The 24,594-nt window shown below is 32.7% G+C and overlaps 1 protein-coding gene and 1 long non-coding RNA gene across 2 annotated transcripts; both read left to right on the top strand.

Annotated features, from left to right (window-relative positions):
• The first annotated feature begins 12,802 nt into the window (after positions 1-12,802).
• On the top strand, positions 12,803-15,729 carry LOC134233839 (uncharacterized). Its single transcript, XR_009985077.1, has 3 exons — positions 12,803-13,060; positions 15,507-15,578; positions 15,675-15,729. It is a non-coding gene; the product is annotated as an uncharacterized LOC134233839 (long non-coding RNA).
• Positions 15,730-15,780: 51 nt separating this feature from the next.
• Positions 15,781-19,970, top strand: LOC134233838 (uncharacterized). The gene is made up of 11 exons (XM_062715889.1): positions 15,781-15,862; positions 15,956-16,174; positions 16,565-16,628; positions 17,019-17,164; positions 17,341-17,437; positions 17,903-18,054; positions 18,180-18,209; positions 18,611-18,670; positions 18,878-18,947; positions 19,322-19,626; positions 19,707-19,970. Exons 4-11 carry the CDS (start codon positions 17,032-17,034, stop codon positions 19,820-19,822), a joined length of 963 nt encoding a protein of 320 aa, XP_062571873.1. The 5' UTR covers positions 15,781-15,862; positions 15,956-16,174; positions 16,565-16,628; positions 17,019-17,031; the 3' UTR covers positions 19,823-19,970.
• Positions 19,971-24,594: the final 4,624 nt, after the last annotated feature.

Below are 24,594 nucleotides of genomic sequence, written 5' to 3'. Positions count from 1 at the left end.
ACTCTTCCAGTACGTCTGTCTTGGACAAATGCCGCTCAATGCCGCTGAGTCTACAGAAGGTCTGTCCTGGACAAATGCCGCTAAATGCCGCTCACTCTACCAGAAGGTCTGTCTTGGAGAAATGCCGCTCAATGCCGCTGACTCTACCAGAAGGTCTGTCTTGGACAAATGCCGCTCAATGCCGCTGACTCTACCAGAAGCACTTTGATTGATAAATGCTGCTCAATGCATTTAATTTCATTAAAGATTCCCTTTGGGCAATAGAAATATGCTCCAAATTTTGCTATAAGCAAGATGTGATATTTTTTTTATATTGTGTTACTGATTTGTTGATGTTACAGTGGCTGGAACATTATTGTTGACAACTTACACGAACGATCACGTTACACGAACGATTCCGCACGATTAACGCACGATTAAACTTGTTACACGAACGATCTTTCACGTTCACGATTCTACACGTTACACGATCTTACACGATTGTTAACGCAAAAGCACGATTCTTCACTCAAAATAGTTTAAAATATTTAGGAATCAATATTTTCAAAACGAAATATGGCGTAATACTTATTTAAGATTTCAAAGAATTATCAATATTATTTCATAGACCTTGAAAAAAAAAACGGAAAATGATATTTCTGTAACTAAATATATGCAAGACTTAATATTTTAGATTAAAATAATTATTTCTAAGGTAATTCTCCGATCAAAAAAAAAAAAAACGGATTTTGTTCGTTCTATTAGACGATGTACATGTATGTGGGTCGTATAATTTGATTGAATTGGATATCATGATATGCAGAAAGGGGGATACGATTGAACAAAAATGGCAGCATGGAATGACTTAAATTATAATTACAAATTTTATCCTTATGTTTCCAATGATTCAATGTCTGATAAACTTGCCAATTATTCAACTTTTTTATTTGCAGAAATTTAAAATTAATTAATTACAAATAGGCTTAAGAGATAAACACAGATAATCAAAACTCCCGAAAATCATGCCGTGTCCATGTATATATATTATCGACTAACTAATTATGTAAGCATTGAGAAATGTTTATTTCTTTGTAAAAAAATATATTTATTTTCAATGAATTGATTTCAAGATTATCTTGACCACAATAAGAAGTAAATAATAATTAAAATCAGATTTTTCAAAAAGGCGTTAAAGATCTAAGTACGGTTTATCACAATGTTGATCGCGCTATTTGACGAGAACTTAATATTGTACGTCTTACTATATTGCTTGTTTACGGGCGATAATTAGTTCGTTCTGCATTCTATTATGTAAATTGCGCTTTTTCATTTTATTTGGATTTTAATTAATAAATTAAGAAAAACAAACAAGGGAAATGCTTCTTTTACAAATAACATTCCGATAAAAACTTACAAAACGAAATTTACACGATTCTAAACGCACGATCTCGCACGATTAAAAACGCACACGATTGAGTCTGATACACGAACGATCTTGCACGTTACACGAACGATCACTCACGATACACGAACGATTCTACACGATTGGTTTGTCAACAATAACTGTAGCTATGAATTTCGTGACTTCGTACATGAAGGAATAGCCACACGGTTCAGGACTAAGTCTTTTTTTTTTTTTTTTGTATATTTTGGACTTAGTCTATTTCACACGCTGTTTGAGCCTCTAGCAAATTTTATAGCACAACTTAACGCAGAGTGGTGCGCTTGATTGTCTACACCTTACAACCGGTATACACTTTTCCATAAGCAGATGCAAAAGTGTACACTTTTGATGTACACCATCTACATCCTGTGCAGGGCAGGTGTAGGAAATTGCACCGAAATTTCAATATGACTGACAAATGCCGAGACGGTAAAACTGCAGAATATTTTTTACCTGTATTTGAGTTTACTGTCAAGTATTTGATAGGTTGATTGTGATGAATTGTATTTAGTAATTTAATGAACCGTATTTTGTGCATTTTATGGGAAAATGAAACACTTGGTATTTTGTACAATAAAAAGAAGCAAGTCTGGCAAGTTTGGGTGATAAAGTCACTCTATATTTAGACAATGCTAGATATTTGGATAAAGAGGTTTTTAAGGGTGACTATGAAGATGTATTATAAAAATTCTTCCCCTTTTCATTAAATGTTTTGTTTTTAAATGATTTTTAAAAATTGTTCATAATCGCAACAAATATTTTTTAAAAATAATCTTCTGCAAATAGGATCCCCTCAGCTTGTTGAAATTACGACCTCCATATTGAATATGCTACACTGCACCCAATTTCACTTGATTATACGGTGTAAATCCTCTACACCGGGTGTAGTATGGTGTAGACAAATCAAGCGCGCCCATACTAAATACAATTCATCACAATTAACCTATGAAATATTTGAAAGTAAACTCATATACAGAAAAAATAATTTTGCAGTTTTACCGTCTCAACATTTGTCAGCCATATTGAAATTACAGGGTGTAGATGATGTACATCTAAAGTGTACACTTTTGCACTTGATTATGGAAAAGTGTACACCGGGTGTAAGGTGTAGACAAATTAAGCGCGTCCATTGTTACTTAGCACGATCCGTTGTGGTATGCCGATCCCGATGTACATTTTCATTATAATTAAATATCGGTGTGTGTGGTTGCTGAATATCATACAGTTTCAAAGAACAGTATTATGAGCTCATAAACATGATTGTATAAATGTAAAATTATCAACACGCGCCCTCAGAAATCAAAATTCTTAACTCAAATTAAATTGTCCGGGGTTTTCTTTGTAAAATAGGTCAGAGGTCAAGGTCAAGTGAATTGTAAAGCTGGTATTTTTCAAAATGTTTTATGACAATCAGTGCACATGCTAAATAGCATAGAATCACCCCCTTAAATGTAAATCAAAGTACTCAGAAGTACAGAGATCCGGGCTCATTTACAGAGTAGAATGAATTTCTTACATGAATCACGTTTATATTCTGATGAAAAAATTATTTCAAAACTATCAATATAAATGAAAAGACACTGACAGTGAGTTTTTCAATCCTAATACCACGGTCCGATTTTGTCAGAATCAGAATTAATCTGGTACCGCAGCTGAATGTAAACAAACAGGCCACTCTGGTTCCCTCTCCTGCTTTACTTCGTATGTGTAGAGAACTATGATAACACTGGTTATCAAAAATCCTTACGCTAATGAATTATGTTCTTTGACTTAGGACTGAAGTTTTCAGTCATTACTACTAATGTTTATTTATATAGATAAAACTTTGTTTTAATTTTGTTGCTTTATTTAGCGTTTGTATTATCTCAAAAGCGGTTGAGAGTAAGAACTATATTTTTGCACGTAACTTTAAAATGGCGAGTATGGGGTTGACTTCCTGCCTTGAACAGGATGACATAAGCCGGTAATTGCTCTTTGAGCAATAAGCCCGGCTAAAAATAAGCTGTATTTTGACACTTTTAACTTTCTAGTAAAGTAGGTCAAAGGACAAGGTCAGTGGTCACGAAATTGGTAACCATGGAATTTACAAATGCCATAGTGCCAAGCAATAAATGTGCAAACTATCAAGTCCATAACTCTTACAGTTTTTGAGACACAAGGTGAGACAGACGGACAGACAGACGCTGGGTAAAGTGATCCCTTAGCTTGCCGCTATGCTCTGCAGGCGACACAAAAGAATGAAAAGGGATTGATAGTGAGATTCCAAAGATTTCTATCCTTTGTATTTTATTAGTACTGCCCTCCATTATACGCAAAGTCTTTAAATATTAAAGTATGGAAATTTCGATTCCACGTCTATTCTTCTAGTTTCTTTAGCTTCAGATACCTTGAATATATACGTAGCATGACTTGACTGTTCTAATGTCAAGTAAAATTCAACAATAAGAAATGAAATAGGTTTGAACGAACACTCATTCTCAACACCTACCATACATATCACCACGCTCAGATCGCGCGATTCTTTACATTAGATCCGGTACATATACTGGGCAGAATCAGAATTCGAAAATCTACCTTGTTTCATAAAAAAATCTTATAAATAGTTTTCGATAGACACAGATGGAGGTATTCTGGCCCGAATTCCTTTATTTTTCAACCAATTTAAACTTGTCATACTGGACAATTTTGAGATGATAACACAATTTTTCTTACGAATTTATGTTAACACAAGCTACCTTTGATTCTTAATTAAGTATTTGAAAAAAAAATTGCCCGTACATTTCCCTCACAGAAGTTTAAAATTGGTTTCTCAAGTAGGAAAATTAGCTAGTTGGACCTCCAATATGGCGGTCAACGGGAAATAACTCTTGACTATCAAAAACTATCAATACGTCCATGTTTGAGCAATACTATCTTTCATCCTCAACTCGGCTTTATCCAGGCAGTTTACGTGCATTTAAAGACTATCAACTATCAGACTTTACTTTTACTTTCCGTCTGCCCTGACATATTTTCCGTTAACATTATTAATTGGCAATATTTGAAACATTTCTATCTGTTAGAGTCAAAACATTAATTGGGGGGTACAATTCGGTGTGAGCATGTGAAAAAACATGGAACTAAAATTCTAGTTCAAAATTCATCTGCAATTCACTTCTGCTTCCCTGATACACACAGATTTAGTGATTTTTCAAGAAGGAATACGATTATGCCTATATCTTCCTTATCTATAACTCGTGTATGTCTTTTATATAGATATTAAATTGAAAATTCGGAACTCATCAATTTAAGCTATTTGGGAATTAACATACATTAACATAGCTTATTAATTAAACATAGGAGGATTGAAAAATCAACCTCAAACTTGAATTTCAATCAAACATTTTCTCAGATATTCCTGTCGAATTGTAACCGCCCATATCATTATTTTGACTCCCAAAAACTGGTACTGATGTAAGCAGCATATTTCCAGTCTTTCCAGTTGACATGTTTATTAGACAATGTTTCTCATTTGAAAAGTCTTGAAAATATTAAAAATTAAAAATGGCGGTTCTATAGACAAATAATCGAAAGGCCGTACTTGTTTATCACGAGTATTATTTTTTGAGAAGACCAAATAAGACCCACCAATGTTGAGGCTTTCCTGTTCATATCATATTGCATGAAGAATAACCTCTGTTGAAAATAGTTCGTATTAGTACTTGCTTTTTACATTATAGGTGTCATAATTATTCCTGAGTACTGTATACTATTTTCTAATAAAATTCATAAGATCATTGGTTTATAACAGGAAATTTTAAATTAGCAAACTAAATTTTACTCTACCCATATCCACGTGTCTTAATAAATGACACCATACAACCTCACATTCAGGAAGGATTATGCAGTTATTGTAATGGCGTACCAGAAGATTTTGATAGTGTACCTTGGATTACAGACATTTATATCGATATTGTTAGCGCTTCCATGTCCCACCGCTATAAAATGTGATTGCTCTTATAGAGAGGAAGGAATCTACGTTGATTGTACCCACAGGAGTTTATCAAACACACCGAACTTTTCTTTTCCAGTTGTTGGCGTAGACTTATCCAGTAACTCATTGAACAATTTTCCTACTTCTCTATCGAGGCAATTGATGTACCTCAATCTGTCCTTAAATGAACTGTACATACTGAAGAAAAGTTCTATTCGTGGTTACCCCAATTTGATCGATTTACGGATGATGTCGTGCCGATTAAGAACTATTGAGAGGCATTCTTTCATTGAAAGTAATTTGCGGTATTTGAACATTGCTCAAAATGGAGAATTGACGTTATCGGTTTTAAAGAACATTTCGTGCGATCTTGAGGGAAGTCCAATAGACACATTAATTCTTGACCAAGTTCAATGTCCAACCGGACCTAGTGTTGTTTTGAGATTGTCTCATGTCGTTTGTTTAAAAAACACCAGCTTACAGACGATCTCACTTGCATCAAACCGTGTATCTTACATAGAAAGTGGTGTTTTATCAATTCTACCCAAATCGCTGAAATCATTGAATTTAAGCAACAACATCCTTACTTTTGGGTATTATGTTCTTGAGACTGTTCTCTTACAGTCTCTGAAAGTTCTAGATTTGAGTTACCAGTATAATATTGCTGAAGTTAACTTAGATTGTGTAAATCGAATGGAGGGTAACAAACTTTTGGAAAACAAATCAAAACGAAAGTTTGCTAAAATCACAAACGAAACATTTTATTTCCCTAAAGCGTTGGAAATGCTTTACTTTCACAACTCTGCAGTCAGAGCAAAATTGGGTTCTAGTACCGATCTTTTCAAATTTTTCAAATTTGGAGACAATATATCTCACGTCATTCTTCGAAACAATGTCTTTTATGAATGGAAGGGACCACTGTACGGTTTTGGCTCTGTGAAACATCTAGATCTGTCCAATAATCTGTGTACCAGAGTTCAACAGGAGTTTTTTGTTGATGGCACCAGTTTAATATTTTTAGACATTTCTAAGAACATTCTAGCTGAAAGTCTTGCGAAAGATACGAAGGGAATTACATTCAAAACTCTTACAAGCCTGGAAATTCTTAATATTTCCTCAAACAAAATTACAACTCTACCACACAGAATATTTCAGTCTTTGAAATATTTAAAAATTTTGAGACTTTCAAGGAATCAGATTACAAAATTTGATTTGCTGATCAGGCACATGAAAAACCTGTCCTTTCTTGATATCTCCTTTAATCAAATTGATGTCTTACCGAAGGTGACTCGAGATGCCATAGATGCGATTGCTTCTTTTCATTCAATCCAAGTCAATATGTATGGGAATCCAATAAGTTGTGGATGTGAAGACATTGATTTCATTAAGTGGCTTCTTCGTCCTCCTAAAAATATCGTGTTACTTTATTCTCAAAACTTATCATGTGGCTTTGAAAACAGGAGATTTACTTTAAACAGTAGCACATTGTTAAAACTGGATAAACACTGTGCATCATATTCTCTTCTAATCTTTATTTTATCGACTTTTATTTTCCTATTCATAATGTTGGCGTTTGTATCAATCGTTTACCGATACAGGTGGCGTCTACGTTACTTGTATTACATCACTTCCGGGAAAACAAAAGATGCAACCGACAAATCATCCCTTGTATATAGGTATGACGCTTTTATTTCTTTTGCAGACGAAAATAAAACTTTTGTTCTTGACATTATAAACGCCTTGGAATCGAAAAATAACATTAAAGTTTGCTTTCACAGCAGAGATTTCATCCCTGGAACAGCTATCGCTGATAATATCTCCAATGCAATCCAAAACAGCCGACATACAGTTTGCGTTATGACCTCACAATTTTTCCAATCTTACTGGTGTATGTTTGAATTTAACATGGCACGTATGGTCTCGTTTTATTCTCGAGGAGGAAAAAACATACTTATTCTTGTCCTTCTGAACAAACCCCCAGTCAAAGAAATGCCACTGAGCGTGCTTGAATTTCTCAGAAGCAACTCGTACCTGGAGTATCCTGGAAGTTTTCATGATAAAGAATCATTCACTTCAAACCTTGCCAAACATCTATAGGACATGTACTAGGAAATGTAATACTTTGATCATGTCGACCTGAAAAATAGTTCCTAATAACCATCCAAACAAAATATTTCATCATTGACTGCTGAGTGTGACATACAAAAATCCTAATTAAGGCTTAAATTCCAGCGTTTGTTGAATGTGTAATTTTATATTCCTTTGCGGTTCTTTACTTTTTCGAAGTTTTATAGAATGAGAAACGTATGTTTAAATTCGATTGTTACGTTTTAATTACGATAGTCTTCTTTCTCGTTTGACCATAGCTGATTTGGCTTTAAACAATACCAATCAATCAAACATCTTTCCCTTCTGAAATATTTTTTTAATTCAACTTCTCATTTCCCTATTTTTACGAGTATGTGCATGTATAAGAAAAAAAAATTATCAATTGTTTTTTTATCCTTAATCTTAGTTAACATTAGTCCTCTAAAATATATAAGGTCTTATTTTCGTTGTATCTGATTTACTTTTAAATTCTAGTCTGTTAATAATGTTGTCTAAGCTAGCCTACACAACTGGACTCTACCATTGGTTTCTAGATAAAATGGTAAACAATGAAGTTTAAACTAGAGTCTCGACCAAATGTTTCACTATCTCGATGTAACAAGATAGTATAAGTACATCATTTTATAGGCAAGCTATATTTTAACCTCAATAGAACTTAGATAAAATAAAATTGAGATTTCTAAAAAAAATGAATATCATTTTACTTTAATTTTGTTTTCCTGGGAATACTTGGCCTGAGTACCTGATAATTGCCTATAGTAAGTTTGAAGTGGTTTCATTGTACTAACTTGGGCATAAGTGTTTAGAATGATTTAGACCATAGTTGTCAAAATGAGAGGACTTTTAAAGAGAAGACGGAAATGTTAAGTATACATGAATTACAATCTCCATATGTCTGTTGGTCTGTATGTAAACGATATGTCGGAGATGATCGTTAAAAATACCTCATATTTTTTTTAAAACTTTGTAGAATTCAATTAATTACTTGTGTGTAGAAATTTGCCTTGATCCATTTTAAGTTTATTTGGGAAAAAACAAGTAATAAATCGTTGATCTTGTCACGCCTTGAAATAGAATGGAAATTAAACAAGAATAATACCAAGCGAACACACAAAATTTACTGTGGATCAACTTTATATCCTAACACTTACCAATGGCAATTTGTAAAGTCACAGGGTTTACAAATAGAAAACTCATGTCATATCCAAACTTTAATGAAGGGGAAAACAACAATTTATAGTCATGGGCATACATGTGACCAGAGGGCATGTTAAACCCAGCGCCATGTTCGTTTGGACAAGGTCAATGTCAATGGGTTCTTAGTGAAAGATTCTTATCCACAACATAACTTTATAATGATGTTATAATGAAATAACTTTCAAAGATTATGTTGCCCTATAAGTTACATGTAACTATGATCAAAGGCTTTGAAATTGTATTAATTGTTAACACAATTAGACTATAGCCCATAATGTCCTAAATCTTTTTGTGACCCCAGTGTTACCCAGGGGGTTAAATAAACTTAAATTTACACATCCCGGATATGTCTCCATATAGATATGGCCAATAATTCTATTACTTTCCTGGATAGAAGATTTTTTAAAATGTTTTCCAATACTTTCCTTTCTAGGATAATAATCCTCTTTTTGTGACTCAATCCTACCTGAGAAGTTCTGAACTGAATAGAAAATACTGGGAGATAATAAACCGTAATTAATCTTTATAAAGTCCATTTAAACAATACATATTGAGGCAGAGAAAACATGCACCTCCTAAAACATCAGTAGTGGGATCAGGTAACATGGGTGAGTAAGTATCCTCTGTCGATCATCTTCAACTCGACATTTACGAGGGTTGTCCCCTAAAATCGTGGACAAGTTGTCTAGTGTGAAAAATAAACATCACTGCGTTCTGAAATTTTCACTATTATTTAGTTCATATTTTAGTAATATACACAGCAAATTTCAGATAAATAGATGCATAAATAAACAAATTATGAGATTTTATACCATGTATTGTATCACCTTACGGCGCATGGATTATAACGTCAAAGTGTCTAAAACAGCGTCACGTTTTATCTTTGCTGAAAATGAAGTTGGATGAGTCCGACATAAATTTAGGAATTTCATTGATACACATTCTTTAGTCTCCATAAATAGCCGAAGAAGCAACTGGCACCCTCATGCGATCTTCTGAAGATTTATTAGTAAGTTAGGACAATATTCTCACCATCATTTAACTAATAGAAAATCTCATATAGGCGGGCTACTGTAACAGCGTCCTTTGCTATTACATGAGAAGTTTGTCCGTATGTTCTGTACTCCCCAGGGACTCGATCAGAAAAAAAAAACTTCGCTAAGAAAACTCCTATTTCATTTGTATACTTGAGATATGGTGATATTTTTATAATTTTTTTTTCTTCTATGGTCATTTCAAGTCTCTAAAGGTGTCATTATAACATAGAAATAAAACTGAACTCTTCTCCGGTGCGCCGTAACGTCATAAAACGTCGCCATTTTTCGTGTGTTGTGTTTACCACTTTCCAATTTCGAATGCTCGAGAAACTGCCAAATATTAAGCAAATACCTTAAGATTTTTACAAAGACTACAAAATTGATGGTGGATTGAATTAGGATAATTTTAATCCAAATCTTATGTATCTAAAATTTTTATTTTGAATTCAAACTTGTGTATTCTTTAATAAACCCTTGGTTTTTTGACCGTGCGCCGTAGGACAATACCTCGTGCACATTCAAGCATAATAAAATCTTTATTTTTGCCTATATTTTATCAAAAAAATTATCATGCACTTAAATATGATAAATAAACATTCACTGAAATTTTCAGTTTAGTGCGCCCTTTACTTTTCGAGAAAAACGCTTTGTCCACGATTTTACGGGACAACCCTCGTAGATATATCGACGACGTATTGCCAGTCAACAATAGTTAGTTCCATAGCTTGAAAAAAAGATGCCACAGAGTATTACACATCTGGGGGTCGTAACATAAAGGGTACTTAAGTTTAAGACCATACTTAAGTAGGACGTATGTACAGTCTTCAACTTCAATTAAGACCGTAACTAGAAGCGTGCTTAGATTTGACAATCTTAGCAAAACTTAGGCGGTTGGTAGAGGTGGCTTAAGTATGTCATAACTTTTTATACATATATTTGAAAATATTAAATGTTGAATTTCCATGTTTAAACATTACTCTATTCATATCATGCATGAAGGAAAATGAATATTTCTACTTAAGGCCCTGGGATCATGAAACATCTTAAGCTTAAGTCAAAATCTTTATGGTGTGCTGAAATGTTGTAAAAGTAAATTAGTCTAAATTAAAAATATTCATTAACATTGCATGTTAAAAGTGCGGTTAACTGCCAATTAAGAGCTGATGTTGACAATTAATAAATATTTTACAAGAGATTGAAAATTTGTCTGAAGTCTAAGTTTGTTTCATGATCCCTAGGCAAGAACGGCATAAGAATTTTAGTTTTCATCGGAGGGGGGGGGGTTACTAATCACTAATTCCAATAGATAGTTTTCGATAGGCCAGAATTTAGCGAGTGTTATTTCCCGTTGGCCGCCATACTGGAGGTCCAAATGCTCATGAATATTCCTTCATTGTTCAACCAATTTAAAATTCTTATATTTGCTATTTTGAATTAGAAATCATTACTTTTCTGAAGTATATAAATTTTTGGAAGCCTCCTTTATTTAAAAAAAATTATTTATGAAAGATTTTCCACCAAATATTTCTGCTACAACCTCTTAAATTTGGTAAGACAAAGAGGGAAAATCACCGAGTCGACCTCCAATATGGCGACCAACGGGAGGTAACTTTCGCTAAATTCAGGCCTACCGAAAACTATCTATATCATTCTCAACATACTCTACTAACTAGACAGTGATTCCTTAAATAAGTACACGTATATCACTATATGTATACTATATGTATACTATATGTATATCATACAGTTTTCAGCCTTGGCCTATTGATATTCGCTGATACATGAGATGGGAGAGAATTCGAAATGTCCCATTTGTTTTGTACTTTGTTTATTAGAGGTTGAATTTCAAGTACAAGTAAATAGAAGTCCAGATTTTGTGACATGTCTACAAGAATGACAAAGTGAGTAAACATTTGTCAAACAAAGTAAGAACAAAAGAACACTGAATACATCGCAGCCTCGAGTGAAAAAACAAGTCATGTATATACATAGAAAACTTGCCATATTGTGAACGTGTAATAATTATTTGGAGTTTATTTGTTTTAATAATAATAATTTTTAACAGAATTTTCATACGAAATATAATGAACTTATTAAAATCTAAGAAAAAACGTCAATTTTATATAATAAAAAGTATTTAACTAAATATTTTTTATTATGCAAGTATAAAATCTACTAAAATCTAAGAAAAAACGTCAATTTTATATAATAAAAAAGTATTTCACTAAATATTTATTATTATGCAAGTATATAAATTGAAAAACTATCATGATTTATGAGAAAATTGTGAACTTAGTTTGACTTAGCTAAGACCTCGCTAAGTTCGTTTTATATTACGGTTTAAGACATACTTAAGTAGTACTTAGACAGGTCCTAAGATTGTGCCTAAAACATACTTATGACCCGAAAACCTAGCAAGCTTTATGTTATGACCCCCTGTTTCATATTTAGATATTTTACTAGAAACAGATGTTAATGGTTATCTAACAACGAAGCTTTACGATAAACTGGATGACCTTAACATTTCAATTGTCAACAGTTCTCTTACTTATGCAGCAATATACCTTTGTCACCTGCATATGGAGTTTATATATCTCAGTTGTTTTGATATGGAAGAGCCTGTTCGACGTTTGGACAATTTCTAAAACGAGGTAAGTTAAGGACAAAAAAAAAAGTTGAAAAAGCAAGTCTCGTTTAAAGTCATAAAGTCTTATGCTGATTGACTTTTTCATACTGATTGTTAGGCCATTATTTACACACTGAGTTGTCCATGGATTTTTTTTTCCGTTTTTTCCCTAGAACATGAACATGACAAGGAGCACATGGTGGGTGTGAGCGGTCGGCAGGGGATGCTCACTTCTTCATGGCAACATGCGAAGCAATGGCTTTATCACGTATCGACCCTTACATCTATCGTTTTTATTAAAAACTGGATAAAACAAAAAAGAAAAGAAATCAACCAATCAAACAACCATTTCATTTTCTTTTTTAACAGTTGAATTTGTTTTTCAAAATTGCATAATGTTTCAAAGTGTCAAAGTGCGTTGTAACAGAGCTGCGCTGAAAACATCCTTCCTTTGCATAATGAAATGCTGCTTATATATTAAATCAAATCTTCCTTTTAGTTTTCCTTGTTAGTAGAATAAAGCGATAGTAAATAGTATAACTCGCGATGAGACAAATTCTATTTATCTTTGTTGTTTTGATATGTAAAGTGTCACCTTGTCCAGAGGAATGTTCCTGTAACGAGACGGTCGTGAGATGTGACAATAGAGGACTTACCCACGTACCGGAGAGTATTCCCGGAGATACAACTGTACTGTAAGTATTAAACAATAATGTAATATATATAATGGAAAGAGGAGATTTTCAAATCCTTGCATTCTTGTGATCATGATTTTCTTCTACGTTAACTATTTCAAGTCAAAAGCTAATAAGAATGTAAATAAAAAGTAAATAAAAAAGAATACCGGGACAATTTATGATAATTTTACAACATTATTTTTTATAATATTAATTTTGAAATTCTATTTTCAGCTACTTTAAATGTTTATCTAGGCCTTAATGAAAACTATGGAAAACAAATCATTTTCACAAAACACGAAACCTTTCTCTTAAATCAATACCTTGTACTTGTTTTCGAAAGAAACTTGGATAATTCAAATATCTGTGAATAAACTTTTCTAGCTATTTATTCACAAATTTGTTATAATTATTCATTTCATATGTTACTCTTGCCATTTTATTGGTTTATTTGGATATGTTTTAATGATTGACTTTTCAACTTTCAAGTGATGATATTTTTGGATCTACAAATATTGAATTTTTTATATGTGTATTTTTTGAATTTCCTATTTCCTATTCTATAACTTACAAATATTAAACAACAGGATGTAAAAGCTGTTGATAAATAAAGTATCCATAAAAACATAATAATCCTTAAAGCATGATGTTTTTAAATTTAATCGTTTGTAGTCCTGTTCAAAAGCATCAACAAATTCATATTTTACCTTTATTTATATAAATATCATACAGAACATTCAGTATAAGGATCAATATTTTAGCTATCTTGTAGATTTCACATTATTTACAAAGAGTCTTTTACATCATACATAGTTTTAAATAAAGAAAAAAATCCAAACTGTAAATATAGTCCCGAACAAGATGTGTTTGTGAAACACTATGCGCCCGGCGGCAACAAAGTTCGAAAAAACCCATTTTTAGCATATAGGTCACAGTCAAGGTCACAAGGTCATTAACTTTGGTGTCATTTGAAAGAACTTGATTAGTAGAATATGCATATTAAATATGAAGTCTTTATCTTTCATGGTTCAAAAGTTACGGCGAAGGTTAAAGTTCGTAGAAAGAAAAAAACTATTTTTAGCATATAGGCCACAGTCAAGGTCACAAGGTCATTAACTTTGGTGTCATTTAATACAGATTAATTAGTGAAGTATGCATACCAACTATGAAGTCTCTATCCCTCATGGTTCAGAAGTTATGGCGAAGGTTAAAGTTTGCAGACAAACAAACAAGCAAACCACACAGACAGACAGACAGACAGACAGGACAAAAACAATAAACGCCTCGGATCTATCGATTTGGGTGCATAAAAAGATAAATAAATTCTTTAAATAGAACGATTTCTGAAAATCATACACCTTTTAAAAATTTTTCTTGCTCAATCTGACGGCAAGTAAAATAAATGAATAAATAAATAAATAAGATGGCGGATGTTTATTCATTAGTTATGTGTCAGTGTTTGTTAAAAAAGGAACTATTAAAGCAAGGAAATAACTTTTTCAAACTTTTCCGATACATGTTATTTTATCGTTTACTGATTTTTATTTGAAAGTAAAAATAAGTACACAACTATAGTCGTATATTTATTTTAATTTTCAAATAAAAATCAGTAAACGACAATTTTTAGAAAAATTCTAAACATCTGGTATATAGCTTAACAAGAGATTAGTATGTCAAAAAATATTTCAAAATTCAAGTAATATTTAATGAAATATCAACGAGAGTTTCATCCTGAGGATGCCTTCCGTAATCTGACAGTTATTCCTGTCGGTACAGGGAAGTGATCACGACCAGAGGTTGCCATGCCAGATTCTGATACCCAACAGACCGCTTTCATTCTATTTTCCTGATTGTTAATTCCCCTTCAATTGAGTATTCTTGTCGCCAATCTCATATTAATTAAAACATAATTATGGTTACATGTCGTTGTTTATGTTTCAATTTGATAACCACTGCAATAAACATTGAATCCATTTTGTTATAAACTTCCAGACCCTTTTAAAACTTTAAGAATCCTGACATACGTGCACTTTAATTTGAAATCGGAGAGATTTTACATCTTGTAACATTCATTTGTACATGAAATTATTTAAAAAAAAAACGCCACAAAGTATATCAATTATCAATTAGCATATTTTTAATCTTTATAACATAATTTTAGAATTATTTTATAAACATATGGATTTTGTAGAGATAAGCAAAATATGCAAACACAGTTTAGATCGATTGACTCTTTCTATGTTCGATTTTTCTGCTCTTTAGAGGTATTGTGAACATCTGACTTTTCATAAAAGCAACTTTAAAATTTTTATCAATTCATGCCTTAAGTTTGCATGATATTTTTTAAATCTACAGACATTTCAAACTTCTTTTTCTTCACTCTCTTTTCAACATTTGGAATATTTTCCAGTTTCTTTTTACGAACACATGTTTACAAGTACGACATTTATTTTTTAAAATTCAGGCATCTTGATGGGAACAGCATCGAAGAAATAAATGCAAATGTCCTCCAAAGTTTAAATAACCTAAAGCAATTGTAAGTATTATAGTATTTTAAACTAATTTTGTACTTTTTCCTTTAAATATTACTAAAACTTATGAATATTTATTTATCTTTATTTCTTTGACTCAGATACTTAGGTTCCAATCCGTTAAGATGTGACTGTGGACTAAAACGAACAGTAGAGTGCATAAGAACTCAAGCTATTATCCTTCAAACGACTAATAGCAGTGGACACCAGGTTGACACTTCATGCGAGAAACCTGGTGTTCTGAAAGGAAGAAGTATCCACAACCTTCCTCTGATCAGTTTCATATGCGGTCTCTAATACAATAAAACAATTCAGTCAAGTTAATCAACAATTTGTACTTCTGATAAACCGTTCTTACAATGGTTCATACCATTTATTCCAGAATGTCGAATTCCTGGACAATTGTACACGGGGACACAAAATCAAACTAAGAAAGGTTTCACTTGTCAACCATGGTCAAAACAAACTCCCCACAGACATAACTATGAAGTTCTAGGTCGAAATCAGGAAAACTACTGCAGGAACTTTGACAGGGAAGAGCCCTGGTGTTTTACTATTCATTCCGAGGTTGTGTGGGACTATTGCGACGTTCCTGTTTGTGGTTTGTATTAGAATATACGAAAAGAAGTGAGCTTAATTATTTTTTTTAAAACTAATTTTAAAATTTACATTCTATCAAAGAGAATTGTGTAGCCTGTATTTCTATGATTGGCATGTTCTCTCATCCTCTTGAAGGCATCAAACATTAACCTATACCCTTTGATCAAAATAATGAATATATTTTTCCAGTCACATTCGAAGATAAACAGGCATATAAAATACGGTAGATTACCATGAATTAGTTACATTTTTATACAAAACATAAAAGGGTTTCTAGTTAAAAGATGATGTAATGTAAATAACATATTTGCAATATATATGAAGCATTTGCTAACATCAGTTTATTTTTATCTTACATGACATTAACCAGTAATTTAATTATTTTTCCTAGAAAATGCGTGCTATGAATTGAAAATATCACTTGAAAAATGTCCAAAAAACAACAAGGATTGCAAGTAAAACCTTTTTTTTCTTACAACATCAGTTAGGTAAATACCTTTTTTGATCATGTGATATTAAGAAGAATACTTAATTCTCAGTTAGACCATTTTCCTTAAAATGCATACGGTATATTTAAGAAAATGAAGAATTAGTATTTATATTTCTTCATTATAACTCTTCATGCTTAAGGGGGCTCATTACACCCACAGTTAGACAATTAGATTAAATCACAGCATCACTTATAATGTAGATGTCAAATGTCCAAATGGAGGTCATGATATCATAATTTTGTTGTGTAGTAAGTCATCAAAAAGTGGTGTAGAGAGCCTCCTTAATTGAATTTGGTGATTTTTTTTCAATCTAAATAAAGATTTTAAAGGTTTTGATTTTAAATATATTTTTAGTGGAATTACAACAATGATCGACTGTCACCTATCAAATATGGAAACAACCTACAATATTCGGTGCACAGATTCGCATATGATGATGAGGGCTGTAGCGACTAGAATGATGCAGTTAGGAATTATCACGGAGGAAACCAATGCTGATTGTTTGTTTTGTCTTTTTAGTTTTGAGCTAAATTGTCTAAATCACCCAAATAATTAATAACTATAAAAAGCACTGCAAAACCCCTTGTATTGCATATTCAAACAACTAGCTATATATTTTAAATGAGGGTTTAAGTCTCGATTTATTCTTAATGTTCTATACTTCTGCTTTTTGAAGGCTTTGCTTCACCGTGTGCATCTAACAACGTGATAAAAACAGTGAAAAAAAATTTTGATAGTAGTTTGTCTGTTGTTTCTAAAGACGCCTTTTGCTGGTATGTACTTGCAATAGATATCAGGCCTGAGAACATATACTTACATGTATATGTAAGTCAAACTTTTGATTTTGGAATACCTTGTGATTTATTATAATATGTTATTAGATATTTGCAGTTTGGTATAATATTCCATTTTAAAAATATGTTTTGTTTCGTTATGAAAATTTTTATAGGTCATATTTATTTGAAATTTTGACTTAAGTATGTTCTCAGTTTATGAGCTTGTGGCCATGAGAATTAAAAACTATTTTAGTTTATATCTGGATACATGTTTGGATCACTTAAGAAAATCCCCCATTGAATTTTAAAGAATAAATTTTCATTTACAAGTGAAGAGATGATATTAGGAATAATTTATTCGGAAAAAAATATAATTTTCTAAATATTTGAAGTAACTTGCCTAGGTTCTCCAAAATTGACATACGATAGATGTCGATATAATTTGGATGATTCTCACAACAGGTCCGTGAGGAAGCTAATCAACGAAAAAGTTGCCGTTATTTCAGCAGTTAACAAATCCACGTGTTATGAGATTGATAAAAGAAAGATACTTTTTGCAATGCAGGACGGTCTCAGAGAAAAATATGGAGAACTAGAATTCTCAGCGTTTGATTGTAAGTTCTGTTGAGCTTGTTTAACTTTCTATGCTTTTGAACTTTGTTCCGATATAAAACAAATAGAAACACCATAATCAGTAATAAGTAGTGTAAAAAAAAAATAATCAGTTTTAAATTTTCAGGTTCTTTGTCAAGAACACATGAAAAAGAAGGTAATGAAATATGTTTTAAATCCGCATTTATTTGTTTAAATATAATCTAACAAATCTTATCCTACATAAATATTTTTTTGATTCCCATGTTGAAAAAGTTGTCGTTTGCTGAATATACGATCCCTTTTTTCACAGTATATTATCTAATTATCGAGATATTCATGTGACGTTGACATGTACTATATAAAACGATGCGCTTTTTTTCTGGGAACATACATGTATACATATTTCTTGCATAGCTTCTTTAATTAACAGTGCTAACCGCATTTATAAATATTTTAAACTTGCAAATATATAATCACGATCACCATGACTCTTTGATAAAGAAAAACGTCCAGGGAATATAAGCTGAGAACAGTTTCCCTACCTCACAAACATAAAAAATTTTTGTTTATTTTCAGCTAAAGAGGAAACCGTACAAAAGAAAATTGAGACTTTCATTCTCACAAATCTTCAATCTGGTAATTAAATAAATGAATAACAGTTACTACTTAACAAAAGAGAGTTAAAGATTGAAAAGTTTAAGTCATCACATTACATACATAATGAAGTAAGAAAACTACATGATTTTAAATGAACTCATACACGTACAATTTGATTGTTGTTCATCTTTTCGCGTTCTCATTTTTCATGCGGACATAAAAGTTATATTTGATTCTCTATCTTAGGTATTATCGCAATTGTTGGTCTCCTTCTTCTGGTGGGCTTTGTCATTGTGATTTGTCGTCGATTGAAAAGGTGTTGGAAATTAAATTATCACCACGACTGATTAAATCAATTCTAAGGCTATTTATTCATCTCCTCTCCGTGACTTTTCTATGATCGATATCATAAAAGCATGAAAGTTATATAAAGACAGTACATTATTTAAAACAATCAAAAGACGTTTTAGTGCAATTTGTAATGTATATCATAATCATATTTGAGCATATTTGAATTTCGATACAACAGAATCATCAAAATACGAAAGGATTATGGTATAGTCCCATTGTTTTTATGAGAGTAGATATATAAAGATTTGTAAACGGTTAATTAACGAAATTGGAATGTTCTATTCTTGGATTATCATGTTTACCTGTGTTACCTTTTTTGACTTTACGAATGTATATAAGTTTCAGAGTAAAACGCCCGTCTTCAAAGATGAGTCAAGTGACCCGGCGTCCTACCATCAGAAGAACTCAAATCTATCACGACATTGATGAAACCCTGATAATGCACGAACCAGATGAAATTAAAATAGATAATACGACGTCATACACATTACTCCAAAAAGAGGCAGACTCTCCAAAGAATCAAGCTAATGAACAGCACAAAGAAAAAGACCAGGTCCAGCAAAAATCAAATCCATCAACAATGCCGAAATTACCTGAAGTAACTGAGACTGTCAAACGAAAGGATACAATAATCCAAAAAACAGGTAGAATCATTGTACATGTACATCTTTAAAATATCGGCACATCCTTTGTCTCGAAATTAAATTATTGAATTTGTTTTCAGACGCATCTATGGTTTTACAGACAGAACATGGTAGAAAAGGATTAAAAATTGTCAAAGAACAAATTCAGGGTGAAATCAAGAAAAAACTGTTGGAGAAATTTGAAATGACTAGATGAGGTGAACAGTCTATAAACAAATTTTTTACAACATGTATGTTAGTGCACATTAGAATTCCATATTTTGTTGGAAGATTTGGTCTCCGAAGACTTTATTCTTTTCAATATCAACTCTAGAGTACTTGTGAGAAGAATAAACAGACTGATTTTCAACGAAATAATTCTGCAGATAAAAGTAGACAAGCAATTTCATAGATACGTATAAGTATCATATATTACGAAGTTATTTTAACTCAAAAATGTGAATTTTGCTCGATGACGTTAATGTGGAGACCTTTTGTGGTTTCAAGTAGAAACGTGCCATGCACCTGTTAAGATAAGTATAATAGCATTTGTTTATTACTGTACAATTTGAATCTGTCAATAAAGTTTTTAAAAAATGTGAGATGTGCAATATATTTGTAATTAAGTATACGATACTAGCTAATTCAATAATTATTAATTTATTCAAATTATTATACCCCCACTTGTTATACCCTCTGCATGAAAAGTGGGAGGGTATACAGTAATCGAGATGTACATCCGTCTGACTGTTACGGTACCCATCTCTTATCCGCAATTCCTCTCATACATCTGAATGAAATTTAATGAGACTTTCACAGAATCTTTATTACATATTGCCATTGTGCATCTCCTATTTTACTTTTTGATCCGACACATATTTTGGGTTTCCAATAGCAAAATATAGACGCTGCCATTAGCACAAAAATTATTTTGAAAATAAACAACAAATAATTATATTCTCTATCCCTCCTTTCACACCTCACACAAACTTAAAACAATGAGCTTACTAAATGATATCCATGCCTTCCATATGGATATAATTTTACAATTTGTTCTTTTGTCTAAGCCGTACAAAATAAAAAATGTTTTTTTTAATCTTTATTCTGAATGTTTTCCCAGGAAAACAGCAAAATATAATCTTTAATCAACAACAATCAACCAAAAAAAAAAATAATAATAAAAAAATAAAATAAAATAAAATAAAAATAAATAAATAAATACAGCTATTTCAGTGTCATTTTAGTTGATTTTTTAATCAAAGAAATACGTATAATTTTTTTTATTTCTGATTCTTACCATTAATTTAAAACAAGATGAAAGTGCAATTAACATGAATTATATGCTTATTTTTAATAAATATAAAATTGTAATCGAATTTATCACAATTTGAAAGCTTTAGACAACCAAACCGGAAGTGACCTTGATCTTCGCCTGCTGACAATGTTTCGCGTCACACCAGGTTAAAAGATGGTTAAATTGTCCTGAAACAATCTTAGAAACATGAAAACAAACAAATTCAATCGTATGAATATGTTAAGATATTGGTACTCATGGCAGTCTAATATCATCTCAAGCAGTCTTCATATGAAGCATAATTTGAGCAAAATCTTATGCGTGAAAAGAAGGAAACACTTGCTGTAGCCTTCAAATCGACGTATTGTCAATTAACAATGATCATTTCCATTCCTACGTCGATACGATATATCCTGGTGAGCTTGAGATAAAAGATACCACAGAGTCTAACACATCTGTTTCATACTTGAAAATTTTTATCTGAAAAAGACGTTAATAGTAATCTAACAACCAAGATATATGATAACCGTGATGACTTTAACTTTTCTATCGTCAAATTTCCTTACTTATGCAGCAATATACCTTCATCACCTGCATACGGAGTGTATATATCTCAGTTGATTCGATACGCAAAAGCATGAACAATTTCTAAAACGAGGTAAATTACTGACGAGCAAGTTGATGAAACAAAAATATCGACGGCCTCGTTAAAAGTAATCATTTCGTAAGTTCTATGGTCAATACGATGCCCTTGTCAGCAAATACAATTTATCATTGAGTCAAATGCTGACTGACGTTTTTCAGACTAATTGTTAGTCCATCATTTATACACTGAATTGACGAGAGATTTTCCGTCATTTCCTGATCATGACAAGGAGCACACGGCACGTGTGACGGGTCAGCAGGGGATGCTCACTCTCCATGGCACCTGATCCCACCTCTGATGTTTCTGGAGGTCTGTGTTTGCTCTGCTCCTATTTTGTATTGTTTTATGGACTTTGATATTGAATACTGTTCGTTATCTCTATATACTTCTGAATCATCCTTAAAGTGGTGCACTTACGTGCTTAAAGCCAATGGATATTGACCAAAATGCCTCTGTGTGACGATGCACTGTCAAAACCCCGGATCTGAATCCCGTTGAAAAAAATTGGGATTTTTATGAGGAATATCACCCCCTCCCCCTCCACACAATTTCAACGGTTTGGAAAGATTTATGAAGTAGGTGTGACAGCAGATGGGTCAATCTCCTATTCAGGGGCACATGGTATCCAACAGTAAAGGATATCTTTCAGTAGTTTAAGCGAGTGGTGGTCTTTCTCCATAAAGATTATTTTGTGTGATTTTTCATTTTGAGTGTACACCATTTCCTTGACACTTTGCTTAAATGTCTGATAAGTTATTATTCATTGTATGCATTTGTTCTTTAAAACTTAAAAAATGTTAGGTGGACACTTAAAAGTTTGGTTCAGTGTATGTTCCGCAAAAATTTTGTTTAAAGTAATTATTCTATAAGTTTTAAATTTGAAACAAAGGGCAAAGGGAAATTTTAATATAGTTAATTTTTGGTGATTTTTACTTTTCCTAAATCTACAGCTTGGGTCCCACAACAATGTCTCCTAAAAACATTATAGACTTAGATGCTCTACGAAGTCCTTATTTCTGTCACAAATCTATACGAAAAAAATCTTACATATCTAACTTTTGCTGAGCGGGCATAAAAAAATCGATGTTTGGCCGCTGAGTGAGGTGTTGGACTGGTCGATGAGATGTTGGACCGCTTACGTCAAAGAATGGGCGAAGCTTAATCTCATTTTCATTCGTTGCTGTTCAACAGTTGCGGGGGTGAGTTTACACAAAGGAAGGCAGTACAAAATACATGTATTAAAAAAAAAAAATAAATAAATAATTGCCTAACGTCACGGCGTCAGGCTGTATAAGGATTGATATTTCCGAGGTGCGAAGAGAAGAGGTCACAGTTAGCCAGCAAAATTTTGTGCATGCTGATTATCACTGGAATTTGTTACCTCCGTTTCAACAAAACATTAAGCAGAAAAAAATAACCGTCTTACTGAACCAATATATTGATGTGTTTATTTCCTTTAGTTTTTTTGCATGCAGCTGTTTATTTCATGCGATTTCATATACGGACATGTCCGTTTGACCTTTTTTCTGCGTTTCTGTACTATTGGATGAGTCCATTTGTCTTCTAGGTAAGGGGTGTCACAATCATTTTGCGCCTAATGTCACGTGTATATCTTCGCGCCCTTTTCCTGGATGAATGGAAATGAAAACTTCAAGTCTGTTCTTTTTATCGGAATTTCGAACTTTGGGGAAAAAGAAGTTAGAAGTTAATTAAATTAAAGTATAAAACGAAACGGAAAAAGAGTTCTTAAGAGGAAACTGGCCAAATAAACATAATATTTATGATCATATCTCGCCCGGACTCACAGCCCCCCCCCTCCCCCCCCCCAGTTTTCAGAGATAAAATTCTTTCTCCTATGAAACACAGAAAATAGACTTAGGAAAAGTGTCCCTCCTATTCCAGGATTGAGGAATATAAGGATTCGTTGAGTCATTTATGCATAACGGGCTGTTTCCAACAATCGTTGATGCTCTGGCATACCCAATGCATGTTAATCATAACGATTCATTTATTTCTTGTAGTTATCATATTCTCAGCTGTCTTCCTGGTAGTCTATGCAGTTGAATCTAATTCTAAATTTTGATTTTGAAATTAATATTCATTTGTTCATTTCCCTTATTTAATTACTACATCTTCTGAAACTATTTATAGAGTTGCGGAATGAGGAGCTGAGCTTTACGTCGCGTGTTCGAACCAACTGCAGGACGTGAAGATCGGTCCTTAGGATGAGACCGTTTAAAACCAAGTCCCGAGTCGCAGTAGGTGTTAGCACGAAAAAGATTACATGAAACTGCTCATTGGTCCTGAGTTCCAAGTATTTGTAACACTCCACAGGCGTCCTTATACAACAAACGAAAAACAGATCAAAACCAATTTTTAAAACATACAAAATATACCTTTTAAATAAAATCTCACTGTTTTCATCTCACCATTTCCATCAGACACGTAGCAACAGGGGAGGGGGGCTGACTCCTCCCTTTTTTCCCAACCTTACTTTTACTATATGTAGGAAATGTTGATTGAAAGGTTGGATCCCCCTGTATGTAACAGGAAATTTATTAAGGGAAATGCAGTATTTAATTCTAAAAAAATTGGTACAGAAAGAACTTGACACTGAAAAAAAAGTTGGTCACTACCCCCCCCCCCTCCCTCCCCCCCCCCCCCGAAATAGGATTTTCAACTTTGGGCATATTCCTTTTCTTGCAGATGAGTGAAAAAAAATTCTCTAGCTGTCCTTCCCCCCCCCCCCCCCCCTCCCCCACTTTCAAAACCGAGGCTTTCCATTGCTTTCATAAGTAGCAAGCAACTTTAAATTAATGCATGATGTTGTTCGACGTCTTCATAATTTACTCTAATGAAATAATTACCCCTCACCCCAATGTAAACGTTTATATATATAACTTATCATGATTATAGGTTCAATAGATATTGATTGCATTAGTCAGGCAAGCTTTTTTGAAAAGCTATTACTTGTAAAATGAAAGGTATAACAAAACATTTCGTGACTATGTTCTCTGGCAAAATGCGTTTTGTAGACCCTCGAACCAAA

The sequence above is a fragment of the Saccostrea cucullata genome, unplaced genomic scaffold, assembly GCF_032062105.1.
Source record: "Saccostrea cucullata isolate Sc308-1 unplaced genomic scaffold, CSIRO_AGI_Scuc_v1 ctg224, whole genome shotgun sequence".
In the NCBI taxonomy this organism is placed as follows: domain Eukaryota; kingdom Metazoa; phylum Mollusca; class Bivalvia; order Ostreida; family Ostreidae; genus Saccostrea; species Saccostrea cuccullata.
This window is presented reverse-complemented; position numbering and strand designations above follow the sequence as displayed.

Bases quoted from the DNA above. Each gene is read 5' to 3' on its own strand.
- LOC134233838 (XM_062715889.1), top strand. From the start codon at position 17,032: ATGATCGACTGTCACCTATCAAATATGGAAACAACCTACAATATTCGG. The intron at 18,210-18,610 runs GTAATGAAATAT...GTTTATTTTCAG, and splicing joins AAGAACACATGAAAAAGAAG to CTAAAGAGGAAACCGTACAA. The intron at 18,671-18,877 runs GTAATTAAATAA...TCTCTATCTTAG, and splicing joins TCTCACAAATCTTCAATCTG to GTATTATCGCAATTGTTGGT.